The sequence below is a fragment of the Phialemonium atrogriseum genome, assembly GCF_030411735.1.
Source record: "Phialemonium atrogriseum strain 8032-3 unplaced genomic scaffold QBC33scaffold_17, whole genome shotgun sequence".
Classification (NCBI taxonomy): domain Eukaryota; kingdom Fungi; phylum Ascomycota; class Sordariomycetes; order Cephalothecales; family Cephalothecaceae; genus Phialemonium; species Phialemonium atrogriseum.
Window position 1 is genome coordinate 698,870 of NW_026848154.1, and position 22,150 is coordinate 721,019.

At 55.8% G+C, this 22,150-nt stretch overlaps 9 protein-coding genes across 9 annotated transcripts; 4 read left to right on the top strand and 5 right to left on the bottom strand.

Moving 5' to 3' along the window:
* Positions 1-366: 366 nt before the first annotated feature.
* QBC33DRAFT_612157 (uncharacterized protein) lies at positions 367-2,896 on the bottom strand (the record flags this gene model as incomplete). The annotated part of the gene is made up of 8 exons (XM_060432476.1): positions 2,614-2,896; positions 2,288-2,556; positions 1,890-2,212; positions 1,748-1,828; positions 1,064-1,686; positions 816-1,001; positions 588-748; positions 367-548 (listed from the first exon to the last, which is right to left on the bottom strand). The coding sequence occupies exons 1-8, from the start codon at positions 2,823-2,825 to the stop codon at positions 367-369; spliced, it is 2,037 nt and encodes a 678-aa protein (XP_060282263.1). The 5' UTR covers positions 2,826-2,896.
* A 430-nt stretch (positions 2,897-3,326) lies between these two features.
* On the bottom strand, positions 3,327-4,780 carry QBC33DRAFT_571260 (short chain dehydrogenase reductase). The gene is made up of 7 exons (XM_060430598.1): positions 4,628-4,780; positions 4,498-4,546; positions 4,372-4,437; positions 4,147-4,298; positions 3,796-4,075; positions 3,590-3,717; positions 3,327-3,531 (listed from the first exon to the last, which is right to left on the bottom strand). Exons 1-7 carry the CDS (start codon positions 4,719-4,721, stop codon positions 3,386-3,388), a joined length of 915 nt encoding a protein of 304 aa, XP_060282264.1. The 5' UTR covers positions 4,722-4,780; the 3' UTR covers positions 3,327-3,385.
* Positions 4,781-5,150: 370 nt separating this feature from the next.
* On the top strand, positions 5,151-6,854 carry QBC33DRAFT_543227 (lipase esterase). The gene is made up of 7 exons (XM_060428355.1): positions 5,151-5,609; positions 5,684-5,777; positions 5,844-5,901; positions 5,965-6,042; positions 6,108-6,369; positions 6,448-6,520; positions 6,581-6,854. The coding sequence occupies exons 1-7, from the start codon at positions 5,288-5,290 to the stop codon at positions 6,726-6,728; spliced, it is 1,035 nt and encodes a 344-aa protein (XP_060282265.1). The 5' UTR covers positions 5,151-5,287; the 3' UTR covers positions 6,729-6,854.
* Positions 6,855-6,971: 117 nt separating this feature from the next.
* Positions 6,972-9,253, bottom strand: QBC33DRAFT_494692 (FAD/NAD(P)-binding domain-protein). The gene is made up of 4 exons (XM_060425532.1): positions 8,727-9,253; positions 8,241-8,639; positions 7,516-8,183; positions 6,972-7,456 (listed from the first exon to the last, which is right to left on the bottom strand). Exons 1-4 carry the CDS (start codon positions 8,972-8,974, stop codon positions 7,011-7,013), a joined length of 1,761 nt encoding a protein of 586 aa, XP_060282266.1. The 5' UTR covers positions 8,975-9,253; the 3' UTR covers positions 6,972-7,010.
* Positions 9,254-9,443: 190 nt separating this feature from the next.
* Positions 9,444-12,226, top strand: QBC33DRAFT_474993 (uncharacterized protein). The gene is made up of 12 exons (XM_060425238.1): positions 9,444-9,853; positions 9,913-9,937; positions 9,998-10,050; positions 10,122-10,334; positions 10,396-10,550; positions 10,607-10,702; positions 10,780-10,877; positions 10,931-10,969; positions 11,031-11,120; positions 11,185-11,461; positions 11,552-11,850; positions 11,937-12,226. The coding sequence occupies exons 1-12, from the start codon at positions 9,606-9,608 to the stop codon at positions 12,051-12,053; spliced, it is 1,710 nt and encodes a 569-aa protein (XP_060282267.1). The 5' UTR covers positions 9,444-9,605; the 3' UTR covers positions 12,054-12,226.
* An 86-nt stretch (positions 12,227-12,312) lies between these two features.
* On the bottom strand, positions 12,313-14,546 carry QBC33DRAFT_571264 (DUF1446 domain protein; the record flags this gene model as incomplete). Its single annotated transcript, XM_060430599.1, has 4 exons — positions 12,313-13,007; positions 13,089-13,703; positions 13,796-14,355; positions 14,467-14,546. 4 exons carry the CDS (start codon positions 14,544-14,546, stop codon positions 12,439-12,441), a joined length of 1,824 nt encoding a protein of 607 aa, XP_060282268.1. The 3' UTR covers positions 12,313-12,438.
* Positions 14,547-15,049: 503 nt separating this feature from the next.
* On the bottom strand, positions 15,050-17,325 carry QBC33DRAFT_543235 (aldehyde dehydrogenase). The gene is made up of 9 exons (XM_060428356.1): positions 16,777-17,325; positions 16,614-16,695; positions 16,310-16,547; positions 16,149-16,236; positions 16,022-16,079; positions 15,444-15,954; positions 15,314-15,379; positions 15,214-15,254; positions 15,050-15,160 (listed from the first exon to the last, which is right to left on the bottom strand). Exons 1-9 carry the CDS (start codon positions 17,279-17,281, stop codon positions 15,148-15,150), a joined length of 1,602 nt encoding a protein of 533 aa, XP_060282269.1. The 5' UTR covers positions 17,282-17,325; the 3' UTR covers positions 15,050-15,147.
* A 201-nt stretch (positions 17,326-17,526) lies between these two features.
* Positions 17,527-19,235, top strand: QBC33DRAFT_543236 (GroES-like protein). Its single transcript, XM_060428357.1, has 5 exons — positions 17,527-17,808; positions 17,874-17,925; positions 18,002-18,096; positions 18,171-18,797; positions 18,867-19,235. The coding sequence occupies exons 1-5, from the start codon at positions 17,690-17,692 to the stop codon at positions 19,042-19,044; spliced, it is 1,071 nt and encodes a 356-aa protein (XP_060282270.1). The 5' UTR covers positions 17,527-17,689; the 3' UTR covers positions 19,045-19,235.
* A 369-nt stretch (positions 19,236-19,604) lies between these two features.
* QBC33DRAFT_560490 (fungal-specific transcription factor domain-containing protein) lies at positions 19,605-22,041 on the top strand (the record flags this gene model as incomplete). The annotated part of the gene is made up of 2 exons (XM_060430061.1): positions 19,605-20,755; positions 20,823-22,041. The coding sequence occupies 2 exons, from the start codon at positions 19,605-19,607 to the stop codon at positions 22,039-22,041; spliced, it is 2,370 nt and encodes a 789-aa protein (XP_060282271.1).
* Between the last annotated feature and the right edge of the window lie 109 nt (positions 22,042-22,150).

The window sequence follows — 22,150 nt, forward strand, 5'->3', positions numbered from 1 at the left end:
TCGTAGCAAGTCCCTGTCGTAATGAACCAGCATGCCACCATGGCGAATCCCGTGCAAAAAGACGGGAGCCTTGGATCCACTTGGAACTAGGCGTTGGACGGTTGACGGGTTCGAAATGAACTGGAGGAGTCGCCCAAGAAGCAGTAATGGAGAGCGGCCATGGTGCAATGCGGCTTCCAACCTCAGCAGATTCCCTCCGTACCTGTCACGCATTGCTAAGTTCCAGATATTGAGACAGTCTTCGGTGATGCTCACTCGACTAATCACATGCTGATGTGGTGATGTATTATCTCGTTAACGGTATTCTGCAGCTAAACAGCATACCTCACCTCGACCAAGCACCTCCCCATCCTCCAACCTTCTTCCTCACGCCACCCTCAACTGCTCAGGGAAGTCTGCCTCAACAGGCATCCGTCCCATGGACAGGGAGAAGTCTACCATGAGTACGATCCGTAGATACGACCTTGGTTTCATGACCAGCAAATCGGCCCATGTGTCCCTCCCCAGGGTCTTCGTCTGCCGCTCCGTGATAACCAGTCCTCCTCCTCCTCCCGTTCCGCCCGTCAGGTTCATTGTCTCGTTCAGACGGATGTGGTCCACTAGCCGCCCGATACAGCTCAGCATGCCGTCCGTGCTCTCGTACAGGTTCCGAAAGAGGCACATCACGTCCTTGTAGATGCCCAGGTCGCGGCGGGCGCCTTGGGCGTCGAGGATGTGCCAGACGAAGGCGAAGGCCGAGAAGGCCACGCTTGGGACGATGGTCAATACACGAAGAATGGAGAATGGAGGCGATGAGGGGGGGGAAGGCTACTTACAAGGTATTGGGCAGATATCGTACCAGACCCAGCTGCGCCAGCTCCGTCAGGCCGTCGGTAATGCCGCGGAGCGACTTGCCTAACTCCGCTTGAGCTTGCAGGCGGTCATCGGCCTGGCTATCCCGGATGCTTGGGGCTGTGAAGGAGGTGAAAATGATGTGGCTGCAGAGGGACGCCTTGGCTGTGCTAGATAGAGTGTGTTAGATTTGGATCGCATCTAAGCTGTCGTGTCAAGGAGACATAATTACTGGTAGTAGATGTAGATCATGTTGGTAAACAGCGTGATCGAGCCGTCCATGCCAAAGATATGCTCCGGCGTCTGGAACTTGCCCACTGCGGTCCAGTACCACAGATCCAACCTCGTCGCATACGTTTCCAGCATCTCCTGATTGACAAGCCCATCGATTGCTTTGGCAGCTCGTCGTCGAGCGGGGGACACAATTGGCAGGATTCCGCTGAGAATCACGGCCAGGTCGCACAGAGAGACGGCGAGCTGCGCTAGAACCTGCTTTCTGGCGGGGTCGTAGACCTTGGAGCCCCTGATCTCGGAGTCGAAGTCCCCTTCGTCCAGACCCGGCTGGGTGAAGTCGAAGTCGGTGGAGCGGATGTGCAGCCGGCGTCGGAGGCCGAGCGCCATGATCCTGTCGCGGAGAATGCAGCACCACCAGAGCCGCTTCAGCATGCCCTTGTCCTCGCAGCCGTCGTCCATCATGTCGTATTCGTCGGCTCGGGCGGTCTGGGCTAGGTGTATGGCAGTTATTAGCCAGTAAGTGTTGATCTTGTCGTTGCTTGTGGGCACATGGTAGGTCAGCATCAGCGCGCCCTGCGCACCGGCGACGTGACTGCCGTAGCATTCCGTGTCGAAGAGGGCCTGTGAGTAGAGTGAGAACCATTTGCTTTTGCCGTGTTGACTTTTAGGAGCTTGACCGAACCTTTGCTCGTGAATACAGTTCTGAACGCCCGTCGCGAACAGACAAAAACCCAAGCGTGCGGAGGGTCGATAGGGCAACGAACTGGGCAGGTCAGCGTCCACCGGGAAAAGCACCACCAATCAATGACAGGATGCAGTCCTACAGGGCAAGCTATGAAAAGCATAGCCTGGAAAACAAACAGTGGTATTCGTCTCCCCACCGGCGACAAGTCATCCGGGGCCAGATACTTGTCCCAGAAGTCCGACTCGTTCACGACAGGGAGGGTTGGATGGACGTGGAGAAAGTACTGCTCCACAAATTCGTCCAGGGCCGGTCGGGGCGGGAGCTGGAAGGAGCCGCGTAGTTTTAGGAAGGCCAGGTCCGCGGCTGGGAGACTCCACAGACAGTCGACCTCGATGAAGGGGTGGCCCGAAAGAATGGACGCATCGCCGATGGTGGCCGGGAATGGTCGAGATGGTGCTGAACCTAAGACGGTGGTGTCAATCAGGGAAGGGGGATAGGGAGAATATGGGAATAGGGGCTAAGTAAGACTAAGCGCACTGGATGCGGGAGGACCAGAGTTGAAGTCTGCTTCGTGCACAATTGTCGGGAATGGACAGGGTGCCTGTAGGTCTAAATTGGGACCTTCGTTGAGGCCTCCGAGCAGGTCCTGACATGTCACATAGGCCGGGACTTCGTCGACTTCGCCGCAGGTGTCGTTGATATTTGGCTCGGAAGACCATAGCAGATCGGTTGGTGTCTGTGCGGAGGTGACCACGGGCTCTGGAGATGGCAGTAGGGGGGCTGCTGCTTGCTTCTGGGCTCGTATCCTTGGAACTCTTTCAGCTCTTGTCCCTCTACCTCTCTTTAGGCAAGAAAAAGGTTACCACTTCCGCGCCCGCGGCTTCACGACGCATTCGGCCGCGTCTAGCTTGCAGTTGGTGCAGGGCGTGCCTTGCCGGTCAAGATCACAACGGACCTTGCGGGCTCGGCACGCGATACACGCTCGTCTCGCCCGCTTTCTGATCGTCCGGGTCGCCGGAGTTTGCGCCGGCTCTGAGGGAGGTGCTTGTGCATGAGGGGAACCTTGATCAGCCATCTTTGCTGGAAGTATTTTTGCCGTGGCTAACGAATTCCGCCTTGGGCGGCAAAAAGGGTAAGGGGTGGGTGAGATGATAGATATGGAACTGGGCGGTTAAGTTGGCACGCTGGTGGCGCTTTCGGACCCATTGGTCATACCACTCCGCTCGGCCGAGTTCGGTCAATGCCGGTCACCGGGACAACCGGATTCGGCTGGGAATCAGGCAACCTCCCGCTCTACGCAGGCATATCAGAGAGCAGGCCAGCCACAGGGTAATTATTTCAGAGGTCGAGTGTCAGTTACGAGCTGAGCTGCCTACTGAATCCCAGATTACAGATCCCGAATCATGTTGTTGTACAGTACATTTAAATCGAACCAAGTTTGGTGTAACATGTAGAGTACTTAACAACGGGCTACAATCTAATTTGTGCTCGGCAATCGTTGTCTGCGTACGGTTTCTGACGAAACCAAACAACTCGCTCCCTACGATATGACTAACGCTTAATTCTGATACATTGCCCTCGAACTAACTAGCCTGGTCTGATATCGTTGCTATCTGATGGTCCAAATCTCGCCACTCATGCCAAGTCCACAATAGACTGCGCAGTATCCAGGACAATGTCCTCCCACCCCCTCAAGAAATCTCCTTCCTGATAGTCATCATGCACTAGATCCATATGTCCCGACGGTGATTCCTCGCGAGGCACAACCCCAAATGCCCTGCCTGTAAGTCCTCGTAAGTCGTGAAGCACTTTCTCCTCGAAACTCAAGGGTGGACTTACCATTGATATCCCTATTCGCCGCAATCCTCAACATCGTAGCGCTACAATCCTCGACCGTCGCAAACTTGACCCCTTTCCCCTGAAGATACTCGATAATCGCGTCCGAAAGGATCGGCGTCCGAACATACCTGTTGCAACAGAAAAGATCTTCAGCTATCAAAGTCTAAAATATCCTATAATAATTAGTATTTCGGTGATTTACTTACCACGGCGCCACGAGGTTCACCCGAATCCCCTCCCTCCATGCTGTCCGTCGCAGATTCCTCATCAGGCCCCGCACCCCCCATTTCGACGCATTGTACTGTGGCGAGCCGGGCTGATCCGCGTACGCGGCGATGCTGCCTTTGAGGATCAGACACCGATCGCGGGTCGCGGCCAGTGGCTGCCGGCGGAAGTAATGCATAGCCAGCTTGGTGGTGTAGGCCATGCCGATTAGGTTGACTTCTAGTGTCCGAAGATTGGGCTTCACGGGCGGCTGGGAGGGATCTTTTATGTCGTTGGCAGGCGTTTCAAGAGGTGAAGGAACGGAAGGAGGGGGGAAGGAGGGAGAAGCGTACCCTGCAGAGTATACAGATCATCGGCGCCCACGACGCCCGCGTTGGCGATCACGATGTCGCAACTCTTGTGAGGCGAGTTCTGGACTGCGGCGTCGAAGACGGCGACTTGATCTTCCCATTTGCGGACGTCGCATTTGACGAATTGGGCTTTGCTGTAGATTTCACACAAGTTTAGGAGGGAAACGTGGTGAAGTGGATTTGTCTTTGGGCTGGGAGACTTCGTACCCTGCGAGCTCTATCTCGGTCTCCTTGCCGGCTCGTTCGTCGTAGTCAGCGATTGTGACGTAGGCACTGTCCGTATCAGCCTGGTTGTCCAGTCTCCTTGCAATGGTAACTGGCGTGGAGGCTCACCCAGCTTCGACAAAGGATTTGGCGTAGGCCTTCCCTAGCCCGCTCGCCCCTTTCTTGTATGTTAGCTGACTGTCCCGCGGGGGGGGGGTGGTTGGGGGGGGGGGGGGGGTTTGGCGATGGGAGAATTCACCTCCAGTCACGATGACCGATTTGCCGACCAGGTCCTGCAAATTTACTTGGGACGTCGTCTCCGTAAGATTGTCCTTGTAAACGGGGACCGACATTGTGTCTGTGGGGAATCAGGGGTTGGTTGCTTTGGCGAGGAATGATTCAAGTTTCAGACGAATAAGACTATGATGATATCCGCTCAGAAGTCATGGTGTTCTAGGTAGGTATATCTCCAGGTTGGGGGTTCCTGCATGCTGTCCTCGGCTTCTGGATGGGGCACTCCCGTGTTTGGCCCTAAAGCGGGATGGTGCCACACGGCAATTGCCGAAGGTGAGGTTGACCCGCTTCCCCGCCCCCGAGACTAGGGGAACAATGTGGAGCTTAGATGGTGGTTGGATGGTTGGACGAACATCGGGCCAAATCCGGATCCCGACAATCACCGAATGCTAAGCCTCCTTCCTCGGCGCTAAATTCCCACACCCCACATGGCGGGAATCATCCAGCCAGGAGATTCCGGAATCGGGGTAAGAGGTACCACTCCTGACTAACCTACTGTACATCAATTTACCTCGATACTTGGTTGACGTGGAGCGCTCCTATCCCAAGAAAACGACAACGGCCTCCGTGACAGGTTCACAAGCTCTATTGACAGCGTTGAGTAGTCTCTCCTAAGTTCAAAGCTATGCCCGAAAATATAGTCGAGGGTGGTGAGCCTCGCTTCGCCCACCTTTCAAATGTGCATCCGGAATGGGAAAAGGTTGCGGCCAGGTACAAGGCAGTCGAGCAGAAAATGAATGAGCTGTACAGTCTTCCCATCAAAGAGTTCCGCCAAATTCCTTATCGCCCGCCACCTATCCCGGCCGCTAGTCCTGTCTTGGGAACAGATATCAACATCAGGGAAAAGGAGATAGTCGTACGCGATGGCGCCAAAGTTGGAATCCGCATCTACCAGCCTGCGGTTCTCGGGAAAGAACATCTGTTATTCTTCAACGTACATGGAGGAGGTAAGAAGGCCGGCATCAACCCCATCCCCATGACCGGCAGGAATATGAGCATGTTGGGTTAAGTGAACGTACAGGCTGGACTGTTGGCACGCCGGAGACAGAAGAGTGCCAAAATCGACTGATCGCGGCAAGGAACAGAGCAGTGGTAGTGAGCGTCGACTATAGAAAGTACGAAGCGGTTCATGACCGCTTGAGGTCCGGATGTGTTACGACCACTAATTAACACGGAATCAGGGCCCCCGAGTTTCCATTCCCATACGCCCTCAACGACTCCTTGGATGCGCTCTTATGGGTACACACGACACAACTGTCATCGGTCCACCAGACAATTTCCGCTAACGAGTCCCAAATCCAGTGCCAAAAGAACGCAGACTCCCTAGCCATCAACCCCCAAAGAATCATCGTTGGCGGTGGCAGCGCCGGCGCCAATATCGTGCGCACCCCCTTCCTCCTCACCACTCCTTCCTCCCCAACTAACCCACGACAACTCAACCCCAGTGCACCGTGCTCACGCACCTGGCCCGCGACAACAACGTCGCCGGCATCGTCGGCCAGATCCTCAACATCCCCGTGACTTGCCACCCGAAGCACTTCCCCGCGGAGAAGTACGAGTACCTCTCTTACACACAGAACGCGGACGCGCCCATGGTCAGCGCGGCGAGGATGCGGCAGTTCTGGAACAACTACCTCCCGGGCGAGGAGGAGGATCCGCGTGCAAGTCCGCTTCTGGCGGCGTCTTTGGCGGGGTTGCCGCCGACGCGTAAGTTCAGACCCCGGGGATAGGGAAGAGGGTGTGTGGTTGTCTCAGAGAAGCTAATGCTTGCGTGGGAAATAAAAGTCGTGCAGGTAGCTGGGATGGATCCGCTTCGGGATGAGGGGCTTGCATATGCGGAATCTCTGAGAGCTAGTGGGTGAGCGACGAAGGAACCATTCTTGATTTTGGAAGGAGTGTACTAACCGGGAGACGGTAGTGTGGATGTGACACTCAAGATATATCCGGGAATGCCGCATGCATTTTACGCGTTTCCAGAGCTGGAGCCATCTGTTCGGTATTTGGAGGCAATGGTGGAGTGGATTGACCAACTTGGAGGGCGAGTGCCTGGGGGAACAGGGGAATAACTATGTGGTGATTGACCGTTAAAATACTTGGTCTTTGATGACAATAAACTTGAAGCTGGAGTCTCTAGTTGTACTTTCTCTGATGCAGTTGTTTAGCTGTTGATCGCTCGACCAGCTTACCTAACATAATTAACATAAACGTTAAGGCAACAGCTAATTATAAGGGCCTCGTATGTTAACTTCGGCATTGTATGTTTGCAAGACGACAATGAGAGCACGTCTTAATGGAAAATGTAGACATCTATTTATTTCATGTGTTCATGGTTCATACATCTCCTCCACTCATATAACCTTGAACTCGGTGCTAGTCTGACTCCCACTCTTATTCATCACTCTCCTCTGCTTGCCCCTGCTCAAGAAAGGCGAATCGTCCTCCTCACGAATATAAAATGACCAATCGGAGGTGGGGTCCAGCTCTGTCAGGCTGAACCCGTTGCCCAGATACTCGAACCGGTTGCCCTCATATTCGAGATCAAAGTCGTCCGCCCGGAGCGTCGACAGTACCTCCATGTAGTGCAGCGTGCTGCCCGGCCACAGTGCCGATACCCGCCCCGCCACGCTGTTGCCCTTGTACCACGAGCTGCAGTCCTCCGTCCACACTGTGCCTTGCATGTACTTGTCTGTGTGGGCGACGAAGTCCCGGACTGCGTCCCACTTGGGCGTGAAGGACCGGATATTCTCTGTCTGCCACCGGTCGCACCATCGGAGCATGTAATCCGCTTGTGCCTCTGTCACCAGCTGTTAGTATCTCATCCCACTATTATTCCAACCCGGCAGAGAAACTTACCAACTGCAGCCAAGATGGGCCCGTTCCCGATCGGGCAATTCGGCCCCAAAAACATAAAGTAATTCGGCATCTCTGGGGCCGCTAGACCGAGATATCCCATAGCCTCCTCGGCCCATACGTCCTGGAGATTCTTTCCCTCCTTGCCGAGGAGTGGAAACCTCGGGCGGAAGGAGACGTCGAACCCTGTAGCGCAGACGAGCACATCAAAGGGATGCTCCCTGCCCTCGACGTCGACGGCGCCGCGCGCCGTCATCTCCTTCACCCCGCCCATGACAACCTGCACCTCCTCTGTCTGAAGTGCCTCTAGGTACTTGATCCCCGGGGTGAGGCGCCGGCAGCCGACGCTCCACGGGGGGATCAGCCGGTCCCGCAGGACGGGATCGCTGATGCGGTCGCGCATGTGCTTCTCCATGGAGGCGCGAACGTCCTGCTGGGTCTGGGAGCCACGAATGAAGAGATTAAAGACACCCGTAGTGCTGCTCTGATACTTCTTGCGGTGGTTGAGAAGGAGATCCGGCTCGTTGGCAAATCGATCAAGTTCCTCGGGTGTGTACTTGTGCTGGACGAGCCCGCGGAGGGGAGGGGCCACCCAGGTGCCTTTGCGGATGAAATGGGTGATCTTCTTGACATCCGGGAGAATGGCTGGGAGGACCTGCACGCCCGAGGATCTTGCGCGATATTGGTTAGTTGGCTGAGAAGGCAGTAGGGGGTTGGTGCTAGCTCACCCGTTGCCAATGAGCCCGACCTCCTTCCCCTTGAGATCAACCGAATCGTCCCACGAGGCCGTGTGCAGCTTCGGCCCAGCGAACTTCTCAAAACCCGGGATGGAGGGCCATTTCCAAGCGTTGAGGATGCCGCCGGCGTTGATTAGGATGTGGCAGGAATCTGAGGATACTGATCCCGTCAACTCGTTGGTCACTTCTACGGTCCATTGGCCCTGTGAGGGATTCCATTCCGCGCGTGTGACCTTGTGTGAGGTCCGGATGTATCGCCGTAGGGAGTGCTTGCCAGCGAAGTCGCTGAAGTAGCCGAAGATCTCCGCGCTGGACGCGTACACAGAGGACCAGTCGGGCTTGGGAGCAAAGGAAAAGGTGTAATTGTGGGCGGCCACATCGCAGGCGCACCTTCGGCAAGCTAGTCAGCCGGGTCCTCTCTAGGGATGTGGCATAGCTTTGCCATGAGAAGAGTGACCAATCAAGTACTATACTCACCCAGGATATCGGTTCTCGTACCACGTTCCCGAGATGTCCTCGTTCTTCTCATATATGACAAGGTCGAAGTTCTCAAAGGACCGCTGCAGTTTGTACGCGAAGCAGAGACCGGATGCGCCAGCCCCAATGCAGATAATCTTCATTTGGCGCTCCAGATGTAGGGGTTTGGAAAAGGGTTGGCTGTCCAAGGAAGCCGTCCCTACAGTAGAGGGGGGCTCTGGCGACGGGGAAACTGCGCTTGGTGCCATCCTGCAAGCCAAGGAATTCACCTTGGGACGAATGAAGGGGTGAATGATCGGAGTAATGACTCTCGAGGGGCCTTGTTAAGATTGTCGGGCCCGGAGATATATCTGCTGCTGCACTTTCCCAACCCAGTGTTTGGAAGAGGGATGACGAGGTGGAGGCTGGTAGTTAATTTGCGACCCTCATAATTACAACTTGGCCCTTTGCCGTACTCAAGTTTACGCCTGAAGTCTTGCTCTCTGCCCCGCGCCGGTCTGCGGGGCGGCCGGGTTTCTCCAGGAAACTATTCAACATGTGAGTGAACAAACACAACTACCGGGATGTGTCGGAAAAGTTTTTGTTAGCTCGTTTTTCCCGTTTCGGCGCACGCCGACGGCCAATGCCGATTGTGGGTCTCGTTCTCGGGAATGGTCCGCGTTCCCCTTGGCGTCCGGGTCGGGATGGCGACACCACAATTTGGATGCCGAGGTTGGGGGTGATGGGGTAGAAAAGGTAAGAATGTTTCAATTGGAGGATTCGAACAAGGAGATTTGTGATTTTCATGCCGTTGCTGCCTTCAGACTCTCACTCAATTCAGTCGACTGCTGATTCTGTGTAATTACTGACCATTTTTTTTTCCGTCCTCGTGATCGAAACATGGTCCCGCACGCCAACACCGAGTTTCCGGCCGAGAATGGCGAGAATTGCCAGGCAAATGGCGAGGACTACACCATCCCGGACATGTACTTGGGATATCGTCGACCCATCCGAATTCTCGTCATTGGCTTTGGTGTCTCTGGCATCAACGTTGCACGGGTGCTCGGCCAGACAATCAAGAACAGCAACATCGCTTTGCAGATCTACGAGAAGAATGCAGAGCTTGGGGGGACTTGGTTCGAGAACATGTGAGGCGGCCTCATTTGTTCCTACTAGAAAAGACGAGTGACTAATAACCGTGGACAAGATATCCGGGTTGCGCCTGTGACATTGTAAATAGGAGCCTGAAGAGCCTCTCTACTCTTGTTTCTTTGGCTCACATCTGCTCCTAGCCTGCTGTTAACTATCAGTTCTCCTGGCATCCAAAGACAGACTGGACAAGCTAGTAAATAAGCGACCTCTCCCTCCCCTACCCCTTTTGTCCGTTTCATCGGACTGGCACTGACACTGGAGAAGTTATGCCACCGGCTCGGAGATTCTGGGCTATCTCAATGATGTAGTTTCTCACTACAATCTTGACTCATTTGTGAAGCTAAATCACCGAGTCGTCGGGGCCTGGTGGAACGACGACAAAGGGCAATGGTCCGTCAAGATACAGCGCGGGGACGACCCCAACGACACGTTCTATGATCACGGAGAGATTCTGATCAACGCCACGGGTGTACTAAAGTGGGTCGCGTTCTTACATGGAGGCTTGCAGTAGTCACTAATGACGCCGAAATAATCACAGCCACTGGAAGTGGCCAACAATCCCTGGCCTCGAAAAATTCAAAAACCGAGTGCACACGGCCGCTTGGGACAGGTCAGTCGATCTTGCTGGCAAAACTGTCGGTGTCATTGGCAACGGGAGCAGTGCCGTCCAGGTCATCCCTGCCATCTATGATGGTGAGTCCCTCAACGCCGACCGTTGGCTTCATGTCTAACGACGATATCGCTGTTAGACGTCAAAGACATCAAGTGCTTCATCCGGTCGAGAGCTTGGGTTACTTCAGGGTTTGCCTCGACCTTTGCAGGGGAGAATGGTGCAAACATCGACTGTAAGTGATCTCCCTCAAGAGGGAAAAGAAGGGGTGGGTGGGGAAACTCTCAGAAGGACTAACTAAGTTCACTGCAGACACCGAAGAACAGAAAAAGGAATTTGCCGAGAAACCAGAGGAGTATCTGAAATACAGGAAAGCAGTCGAAAAGGAGATAAACCAAAACTTTGCCATGGTATGAGCTTCCGAACGAGCAGAGAGGTCTAGTCCTACTAACTTCTCATCCAGATGATCAAAGGAACACCTGAGCAGCTCGAGGCCGAAAAGGTCTGTCCACATTCTGGTTTCATGGATACCATAATCCCCAGACTAATGTATAACCCCCTAGTTCTCCCGATCTGACATGATCAGACGCCTCGAACGCAAGCCAGAACTGGCCGAGAAGCTCATCCCCATTGACTTTGCCGTCGGCTGCCGTGTTCGTTCCTATCAAACATTCTTCGTCTTCTACCTTCAAAAAGGCTAACTGCCTCTTAACGTAGCGTCCCACCCCCGGCAACGGGTACCTAGAATGCATCTCCTCCGACAAATGTACGGTGACCTTCTCCGGCATCACAGAGATCACCGAAGACGGGGTCGTCACAGAGGACGGCGAACTCCACAAGCTCGACGTTCTCATCTGTGCCACGGGGTTTGATGTTTCCTTCCGGCCGCGCTACCCTATCGTCGGATCCAACGGGGTGGACATGCGTGACGAATTCCGAGAGTCGCCCGAGACGTACATTAGTGTCATGGCGCCAAACTTTCCGAACTATTTCAGTTGAGTTTTGCGCCCACCCCTAGCAGCTCCAAGAGTAGCTTCTTGATGGGGAAGAATTAAAAAGGGCTAATAATATGGCGGGTAAAAAGTGATCCTCGGCCCCTTCGGACCCTACGGCCACGGCTCCGTCATTCCCGCCGTGGAGGCGATTACGCGGCATCTGGATGTGGTAATCCGCAAGTTGCAGCGCGAGGGAATCCGGTCGCTGGTGCCGAAGGAGGAGGCTGTCGCGGAATTCCGAAGGCATCGCGAGTTGTTCCTCAAGAGGACAGTGTGGAACGCGCCGTGTCGGTCATGGTTCAAGATAGGCGGACCGGATGGTCCCATCATGATGTGGCCTGGGACAAGGCTGCACTTCTTTGATGTGCTGTTGAATCCGAGATGGGAGGTAAGTCCCCCCGCCCCCGGCCCGGGAGATCGGGTTTGAAGGTTGGGGGAGAGGCTAAAGATTGCTGATTGATGCGGTGGTGACAGGACTATGAGTGGAAATACGTGGCGGCGAATAGGTATGCGTATTTGGGGAATGGTTTTACGGAGGCGGATGTGGGAGGGGAGGGAACGGACGTAGCATGGTATATCGATGGGATATGATAGAGGAATGTCCCGCCGTTTGTTGATCGCTGCCTGAATCCATATCGTGTTGTGTATTCGTGGGCACATTTCGTTCCGTTTGGATGAAGTCATGATAAACTGCGTGCTAGAACGAGAGCTAGGATATTCATACAATCATTTGAGTTATTGGTCTTAGATATACATCATCATCATGATTATTATTATCGTCTTGTCAGCAAGATATTTCGACTCGGAACGCCACTGATAGCTTGCCCAAGACCAAACATGACGACAAAACACACCTTTCACCAATCCTAGGAAGTACGAAAGCCAAGACGATCGCAGTCCTAATGATGCAATATATTCTCTTCTAAGTAGGTGCTATGTACGGCGAGACTTCAAGAGACTCCCTTGTCGTCCTACCTTAACCAAGCGAAATGGGGTTACTCAAAAACTTGGCTGGGACATCCACCACCTTACTCCGAAGATACTCGGCCACACCCTTACCCAACATGTCGATCCGGGCGCTACTCGCCGCGCCGCCGCCCAGGAAATCCAAGAAGCGGAAGTGGACTGCCAGGATCTGGGGGAACTCGCACCTCTCAACGGCGATCGACTCGTTCCAGTCTTCGCCGAGCAGAGCCTTGATCTTTGGCGTAGTAAGGTACGACTGCAGCCACTTATACTCCTCCGTTGAGCGAACAAAGATGCCCACGTTGCAGTTGTCGCCCTTATCTCCCGACCTGGCGTGCGCCACGGCGCCCAGGGGCACGCGACAGGTGAAGCCGAACGACTCCAGGGAGATGGGGTTTGCTGTCTCGTAGCTGGGCCGCTTATCCGGTGGCGGGGCGGTGATTCCATGGTGCTTGATGTCGATTACCTGATCGTCGATGACGACTCGGTGGGGGAGGTCTTGGTAGGAGATGAGCGCGGGGAACAGCTCCATGAACATTTTGGGGGTCATGGTCCGGAAATCGAGGGACATGTGGTAGCCTTTCACGAAACAGAATTATTAGCCGAAACCAATCCGCTTCTTCGTCTGTCTTCCCCAGCATTGTATGATAGGAGGCTCACCTGCATAGAACTGCATCCTCAAGGCGTATATGTTCTTCCGGAAGACATCCTCCCCAATATCCTCCTTCGTCTTTCCCTTTACCAGCACCCGGATCGACACCGTACCCAGCGCCTGCCTGCTCGGGTTCGCCGCACCGGACCCGTACCGCTCGATGCTGAGCTCCGAGAAGTTCGCGTCCTTGAAGACATGCTCAATCTGCTGGCGCATGAACCTCTCCTTGGCGTCCAAGTCGAGCCCGTTCATGTAGAAGGTCGCCTCGGCCTGGTACCCGCCGATGGCCACGACAATAGCCTTGGTTGTTGGCGGCGGTGGCCCGCCCACGGCGCCGGAAACGCGCACACGGTCTTTCTCGCCCGTGTTCTCGATCTTGACGCCGCCGATATCGGCCAGCACGTCGGAGTTGATATACTGCCTACCCTGGATCTCGTACAGGAGCTGCGCCCGCACGTTCATCTGGTCCACGAAGCCCGCGTGGCCTGGCTGCTTGGTGATGATGGTTGTGCCGTCGTGCGCGATTTCGGCGATGGGGAAGCCCAGGTCTACCATGCCCTCGAGTTGCGGCCGGACACCGGTGAAGTTGGCGCCCGTGACGTAAGGCCCGCATTCGACCAGGTCTGCAACACCATCGGCCGTCAGCAAAAGAGTTTCCCACTACAAAATCATCGGAAAACCAGGCAAGCGGGAGAGAAGACGGAATAATACATACGTCCGGCAACCAATGCCCCCGCCAGTCTGTCCCAGTCCTCATATCCCCAGTCGTGCCACCACGCCGCCAGGGCAATTATGGGACTCGCGTCCGTGACCCGCCCACAGATGACGATGTCACAGCCCTCCCTTAGCGCGCGGACGATGCCCCATGCGCCAAAGTAGGCCACGCCGCATAGCGGTTCATGGCCCCAGTCCGCCAGTGTCCGATCCGCATGGTCCAGATGGCGCATCTGGCCTTGCGTGACCTTGTCCCTGACGTTGTCGGAAATGTCGTCTCCTGCCACATAGGCGACCTTGAGGTGGCCGTGGCCCTTACGCTGGCAGATCTCGCGGGCCCTCTTAGCACATTCGGGCGTATTGAGAGCCCCCGCGTTGGTGACAACCTTGATCCCCTTGGCAGCGATGACGTCGATGCTCGACTCGAGCTGCTCCAGAAATCCGACCTCGTAGCCTTGCGTGGGGTCCGAGTATTTGCGCATTGCGTTCCAGGCGATGTTCAGCTCCGAGAGCCAGTCGCCGGTGATGGCGTCGAGGTGGCCCGAGGTAACCATGCGATGCCTAGATGAAGGGGGAGGTTTAGTGTATGGGCAAAATGATACTTTTGGAGGACCCGGGGGGATGCGGGGGGGGCTTGGGAGTATGTTGCGGGGGCTCGGAAGGGGGGTGTACATCGCTGTTGGGCAGTCTTCCATCGCACCGGCGACGTTGCCGATGACAATGGGACGCTTGGGGGCCGCGTGGGAACCCATTGCTGTAGAGAGGGTGGTGTTCTGTCTGTTTGGTACTTGTGGGATGGAAGGAAATAGGTGGTGCGTGCCAGGGCTCGGGGTCTTTAAACTAGATGTGTGTATTTCCTTGAGGATGATAATCATACTTGCCAAACGGCCTTGGACCCGCAATTCCGATAGTCCCGGGAGGGAGGTGTGTGTAGGTTACTAGCGCATACAGGTGGGTTTCGGACGTACTAAGGAGCCGGATCTCTGGCATACTGGCAACCTCGGCCTTCGCCGTCTGGGTGTCAGTATACCTGTGGTGACCAGGTACAACTCGACACTAAAGAATTGCCGAACGGGAAGAGCCGAGGCCACAATGCGGACTAGATCTTGGAAGTCATCATCTAGTCTGACAGGAGGGTTCCACCTTGCATTGCATACGGGAAGGATCTCCGAACAGCGGAATCCGGCAATGCATCTCGAGCATGGTTCTTGGATGGTGTCTATGCTTGATAGGGAAACAATAGGTATTTTCAGCTTCCAGTTTAAGTCTAGCATATCTAATTTCTATCCTTGTTACATTTTACACCCCCAACCGCCATCGCATGGACGATATTCCCCCCGACGGTGTTCAAGCCTAGCCATTCATGCTGCACTTGTCATTAGCACTCGCAACTCATAGTGTAACAAAGAGAGGACTTACTTGATCAATATCGTCTTTGGCTCGGTGAACGCACGTAACGCCTATAACAGCACGGTTAATTCCTCGCCATCGGTATCGGGAAGGGTACGCATTAACTCACGTATTCCCCAAACTCTCTCCCAACCCCCGAGGCCTTCTTTCCGCCGAATGGAACTTGCATGTTCATCTAGTACCACCAAGTCAGTAAGTGGAAAGAATGACCTTCTACCAGCCTAACGTTCAGCACTTACCACGCTGATGCAATTCACCCCTACAACCCCCGCCTCAATCTTGGCCGACAGTCTCATGGCCCTACCCACATCCCTCGTAAACACCCCGGCCATCAACCCGAACTCAGTATCATTGGCCAATCCTATCACCTCGTCCTCCGTTTTGAACGTGACGATGACCGCAACCGGCCCAAAGACCTCCTCCCTCAGTATTTGGGCGTCAGGCCGTGGGTTCACAAACACCGTCGGCTCCATGAAGCAGCCCTTGTCGCCATGCTGGCGGCCACCGACCACCAGCTCGGCCTCCTCGGCGCCGCGGGACACCATCTGCCGCACCCTGTCGAAGGATAGGGAGTCGGCGAGTGGACCCAGAGTCGTTGAGGGATCCTGCGGGTCGCCGAGCCGAGAGGCGGCGGCGGCCATGCGGGATTTATAGGCCTCTATGAAGGAGGGGGCGATGCCTTCTTGGACGTACAAGCGGGAGGCGGCGACGCAGACTTGGCCGGAGCGGGCGAGGATGCCGTTGATGGTCCTGCGGGAATACCTATTATTAATGTCCACGGGCAAATGTTTTGGCCGCGAGAGAGAGAATTGGTTACCATGTCAGAGCATTCTCGAGATTGGCGTCGTCAAAAATGACGGCGGGGCTCTTTCCTCCTGATAGGAGAGGTCTCGATTAACTTCCTTCCATGTTTGACCTCTGCCGCACTCCAGGAGATTACTTACCGAGTTCAAGAGTGACTCGTTTTAAATTGCTCTGAGCCGCCATTTCCTGAATCTTCTTGCCTGTCGCAACACTCCCGGTGAAGCTGATCTGCCGGGGGTCTTAGCTATAGCCACTCTGTCACAGCATTGGGGGGGGGGACACGGCCCGATGCCAAACCCACCTTCCGCACCCGCATATGCCTCGCAAGCAAAGCTCCAGTGGAACCATCACCACTGAGGACTTGGACAACTCCCTTTGGAAATCCGGCTTCCTCAAATAGTGCGGACACGGCCAGTGAGCCAAGCGGAGACTTCTCGGACGGTTTTACAATGAGGACATTTCCGGTTGCAAGACATGGCGCGGCCTTGAGCATGAATGATGCTACCGGAGAATTGTACGGATTGATAGCCACACAAACACTGGCCAATATAACACTTGTTAGCGACGGCAGGTTGATGACTCGTGAAATATCCTCCGCGACTTACCCTAACGGTTCATGCCGCACCAGCTTCACAAATCCGTCGTCATCAGGGAAGTAGTCCCCCCGCTGCTTATCCGTCCATCCCGCTGCAACGCAGAATACAACCTACCATCAGCAAGCCGGCACCCTCAGGGTTTGAGTTCTCCAAAGACCATGCAGGGTCATACCGTAATACAAAAGACAAGCCCGAATATACCCCTTCTCTCTTGTCGGGATCAACGACACCGGATTCCCTGTCGTCAGCGAATCGAGCGTCAAAATGGACTCCAGATGCATCTCCATCAGATCCGCCAGCCTCGTCAGGCACGCCGACCGCTGGGCCGCCGAGAACCGACTCCAAGGCCCTGCGAACGCGGCCTCAGCATGGGACACAGCCAGGTCGACATCCTCCTGGTTGGCGATGGGCACCTTGTCTGCGACCAGGGAGTTATCCTTGGGGTTGCGCAGCTGAAGCGTTTGGACGGAGCGCGAGGCTACGTAGGCCCCGTTGATGAAGAGCTTGTCGTAGGAGCTGGGCGAGAGGGCTGCTACTACTGGAGACATGGTTTGAACTTTGATGTACGACAAGGGTAGTATTTCGTACAGGACTGAGTTTAAATTTTTTTTTTGGGGGGGGAAGGAGGGGTTTCCGGACAACGTGGTATTGTGGCTGCTGAGTCGCTGTCTCCCCATATGAGATTGATGCTCCTGACCCTGATGTTTGCGGACCCTTGTGGAGGAAGGGGAGTGGATCCGGTGCGCCGAAAACCCCGAGCCCCCGCACCCCCCTTTACCCCATTTCGGCGATGGCCGATGGAGGCTTAGGCGTGGGGCCGAGACTCCACCTTGGGAAGTGTGAGTGGGGACGAGACTGCATCTTGGGAAATGCGAGTGGGGCACCCGAAGCGAAAGCGGCCTGCGATGCCCGGACGACCGAAGTCTCCAACAAAAGGAAAAGAAACTTCCGAGTCCCTGCCACAGAAAAGTCAATGCATTTTGTAGAGAAAAAGCCCATGATTTTTCTGCGAACCCTGGTGTTCATTTTCAACGAGTAGAAACAACCACAACCAAGAGAACTAACCCAAACCCCCATCTACAGCAATGAAAGCGATAGTATTCCACGGACCCGGTGACGTCAGGCTAGAAGAGCGGCAAAAACCAGTCTTGAAAGATGAGACGGATGCGATTGTCAAAGTTGAGACGGCGGGGTTATGCGGCAGGTAATTATTGCTTCACACGCCCCAAATTGGATCAAGTCCAATTGGCTGACATGTCGTTCTGGCAGCGAACTGCACATGTATCGCGGCCACCAGGAGACCAAGCCTGGCCATATAATGGTATCATTCTCACCTTATCCTATCCTTCCATACTAAACCCCTGTCTCACCCAACTCACCACCCTCCCCTTCCCCAGGGCCACGAATTCATCGGCATCGTCGAATCCGTCGGTCCCAAAGTCAAGACCTTCAAGCCCGGTGACAAAGTCGTCTCCGTCTTCGCTGCAGTCTGGTAAAGTCCCCCCTTCCCTTTTCCCCCCTCAACCCCCTTTCCCAAGCCCTCCCTAACAGCATCCCCGCCCCCAGTCAAACATGCTGGTTCTGCCAGCACGGCCTCGGCAACCGATGCTCCAACTCTCTCGCCTTCGGCACGCAGCAACTCGACGGCGGCCAAGCCGAGTATGTGCGCGTCCCCTTTGCCGACGGCACGCTGCACCACAAGCCCGCCGGACTAGACGACTCGCTGCTGATCATGATGTGCGACATCTTCCCGACGGGGTACTACGGCGCCGCGCGGGCGACCAGCTTCCTCAGCCAGCCTCTGCTCCCGGGGACCACCATCGGGACGCGGGACCTCGCCTCGGCCGTCTTCGTGGTCCTGGGCTGCGGGCCCGTGGGCCTGTGCGCTCTGCTGACAGCCAAGACCCAAGGGGCCGGGACCGTGTTTGCCGTGGACGCGGTGGACGATCGGCTAGAGCAGGCGAGTGACATGGGCGGGATACCGCTGAAGCTTGGCCGGGACGATGTGGTACAGGTTGTGAGGGAGGCGACAGGGGGAAGGGGCGCCGACGCGGTGGTCGAGGTGGTGGGGAACAAGGCGGCGCTAAGGTCGGCGTTCGAGCTGGTCAGAGTGTGCGGGGTTATTTCGTCGCTGGGCTTTCATCATGGGGAGGTGCCGTTTACGGCGAATGAGGCGTATCAGAAGAATGTCACGTAAGTCTAGGCATGGCGTTGGGTGTTCTCTGCATGGAAAAGTTGCTAACAGTAAGGGCAATGGAACAGGGTTAGCTTTGGGAGAGCAGCGATCAGTTCCCTATTTGACGAGGCGCTGGAGTGTCTTGATAAGAATAGGAAGCATGTGGCAACAATTGTGTCGCATGAAATGCCGCTGGACAAGGCGTGCCACGGGTATGAGATCTTCGAGAAGTATCAGGCGAGAAAAGTGGTTTTTAAGCCTTGATTGATGATGTTGACTTGAGGAAGGGGAAATAAATACAAAGATAAGCTAATGCATGGACATGGTGTGACTGGACGATCATGTGGGGTATCCTTGTCTGTCGGTTACGATGATGTAATTATCTCGTGAGGGGAGAGATTTTGGAATATATAGTTAAGGGAACGCTTGTTCTGACCATACGGAGTAGTTAGAGCAAGAGTGACACTTGCCTTTGCTATTCCAAGATTGCTTGAAGTGGGTGTATGTATATGTATACCATAATTATTGCGGATCGTGGTAATTGTGGCAGCCCCTATTGGTCTGCAAACCCCAGATCACATGCTTTGTGGCTCAACCCCCCCCAGCCCGAAACCCCTCTTTTTCTATCGCTGTGGAGTCTTCCCCCGCACTTTGATCCCGGCAACCCGGGCGCCAATGGAATTCCGTCCCCCTTCCCCCTTCTTCCCCCGTTCGCCCGTTCGCCCTTTTCTTTTTTTTTTGGAGCTTTAGATGACGAATGCCTAAATCTGCGAGCTTGTCACACATACCCGGAACCAAATTATTGCTGCAGAAGGGCGGCGACAATGCAGGCCTGCGACCGTTGCCACACCCGCAAGACGCGCTGCGACCGCCGCATCCCCCAGTGCGGCGCGTGCGAGAAAGCCGGCGCCCCTTGCCTCCACGCTGACAAGCTGCGGCAGCGAAACCTGCCGCGCGGTTACCTCGACACCATGGAGAGCATGGCCCAGGAGCTGAAGGAGGAGAACAGGAGGCTTCGCCGCCTTCTCAACAACTCTCGAAATTCCCAGCCCACCCCAGCCCCTGCGCCGACCCCTCAAGGGGCTAACCCGCCGCCGGACATGCTGCCACCATTTACAGGTGCTGCAGGTGTTGCTGCTCCGGCCAGCAGCCCCCAGATGTCTCTCCCTTCCCAACAGGCTCATTCCGATGCAACAGCAACAAACACAAACACGCCATCCATGTCCGGGAGCAGCAAGGTCGACGACGTCTTCACTCTGGAAGTAGGCTATCTCTCCCTCATCGCCACCGGCGAGACGCGCTATCTGGGCTCGAGCAGCGGGATGGGGCTTGCCAGCATCATCAGCAGGGCCATCAGCGCCCAGAGCGGCATGTCCTTGTCGACGGACCACGGGCCTTCAGACGACCGCAGCTTCCGGCCCGTGCACATCGCGCCAGCCGACGCCGCCTTCCCGTCACGCGGCGTCGCCGCACCTTTTATCGACGCCTACTTCGAGCACACCCACGTCACCTTCCCGCTGCTGCATCGGCCGAGCTTCATGGCGACCGTGGACCGGATCTACGGCGAGATGGGGTACTATGAGGACAACATGTACGACGCCTTCGTGTTCGACATGGTTTTGGCGATCGGCAGCTCCAATTTTAACCGGTTCGAGGGCGCGGCGACGGCGGGAGCCAGCACGTACTATGCCATGGCGCAGAGCAAGGTCCAGGCCGTCATGAGCATGGACGGCCTGTCGGTTCTGCGGGCCATCCTGCTTATTTCCCAGCACGGCATCTTCAGCAGCCTCAGCGACACGAGCGCCAGCAATTGGCATCTGATCGGCGTCGGTGCGCGACTGTGTTTCGAGCTGGGGCTGCACCTCGAGCACAGGCAGCTCAGCGGGCCGAAGAACTTTACCGAGACCGCCGGCACTATCTCGTTGGAGGAGGAGATGCGGCGAAGGTGTTTCTGGTGTTTGTACAACCTTGACAGGTAGGCACCCGACCGAGACCGCTGCACCAGTAAGTTGCTTTTACTAATTTGTGCTGGTCTATTTCAGAGTCGTCAGCTTCACCCTCGGCCGGCCCGTCAGCATCCGCGACGAGGAGATCGATGTCCCGCTTCCGTCCCCTCTTGACGACGAGGACCTATCCCCACACCGCCCTATCCCCGTCGACATCGCATCGTCGTCGTCGTCCTCCTCCCCCTCCTCCACTTCCCCCTTCCTGCACGTCATCCGCATCCGGCGCATCTCGGGCCAGATCCTGAGTCTATTCTACAACTCGCGACAGGGCATCGCCTCGCCTATAGCCAAGAAGCGGCAAATCCGGCGGCAATTCCACGACGCCATCCACGCGTGGTACGAGGATACCAAGCATCTCCGGCTATCAGCGTCTTCCTCTTCCTCTTCCTCCTCCTCCTCCTCCTCCTCCTCCCAGAAAGTCTACACGTCCAGCTTCCTGACGCCAGAGTGGTACAACGCCGTCTTCAACAACGCCATCCTCCTCCTTTACAGGCCGAGTCCCTACATGCCCCACCCAACCATGGTGGCTGGACCCCACGACGACGGCGAACCGGATCTGATGAAGCTTCTCAAGGCGGCCAAGGCATCCATCTCCTCGTACAGCGAGCTGCACCGCAAGCGGCGGCTCAACTACTCGTGGATCACGCTGCACGGTGTCTTCATCGCGGGCCTGGCGTACATCTACAGTGTGGGGCGGGCGCTGCGGGATCCACTGCACCAGGACATGGTTCCCGATTTCCTGAGCATCATCGAAGTCACGCGCGCCTGCTCCAACGTGCTGTTCGCCATCTCCGAGAGGTGGAACGTCTCGAGACGGTCGTGCGAGCTCTTTAACAAGCTTAGCAATGCCGTCATCAAGGACGCGCTTAACGCTGCGACCAAGCAGACGGCAACTACCGGAGCGCAGATGCAGACGCAGATGCAAGGGAGTTCCGCGCCTCTAGGCCTGGGGGGTGGTTCGATGGCGGATGGTGGTGTGCAGCAGCCGAACGTGGAGCCGCCGCCGTATGCGCCCTCGTCGCTAGAGGAGGGCTTACTAGGCGACGTGCCGCACCTGGATGATACCCTGGTCATGGACGAGTTTCGCCAGTTTTTCGACATCGCCCGCCAGAGAGAAGGATCGTTCCCGAGTGAGTTAGTGTCCGGGTTCTCACAGGACTGGCCCTTCGATTTCCCATTTGGGGCAGAGGGTGAGTTTGATGCGTCGATGCAGGATATGGGCTCCACGTGGAAGCAGGGGGAGTTCCAGATTTGAGAAGAGTTTGGGGGTGGGGGGGGAGAAGGGAAATGACATTTCAATGTGCTTTGTTAGATCTCTCTACGCAGCTATTCCTGCAAAGCAGCTAATCGGTCTATCTCGCGAT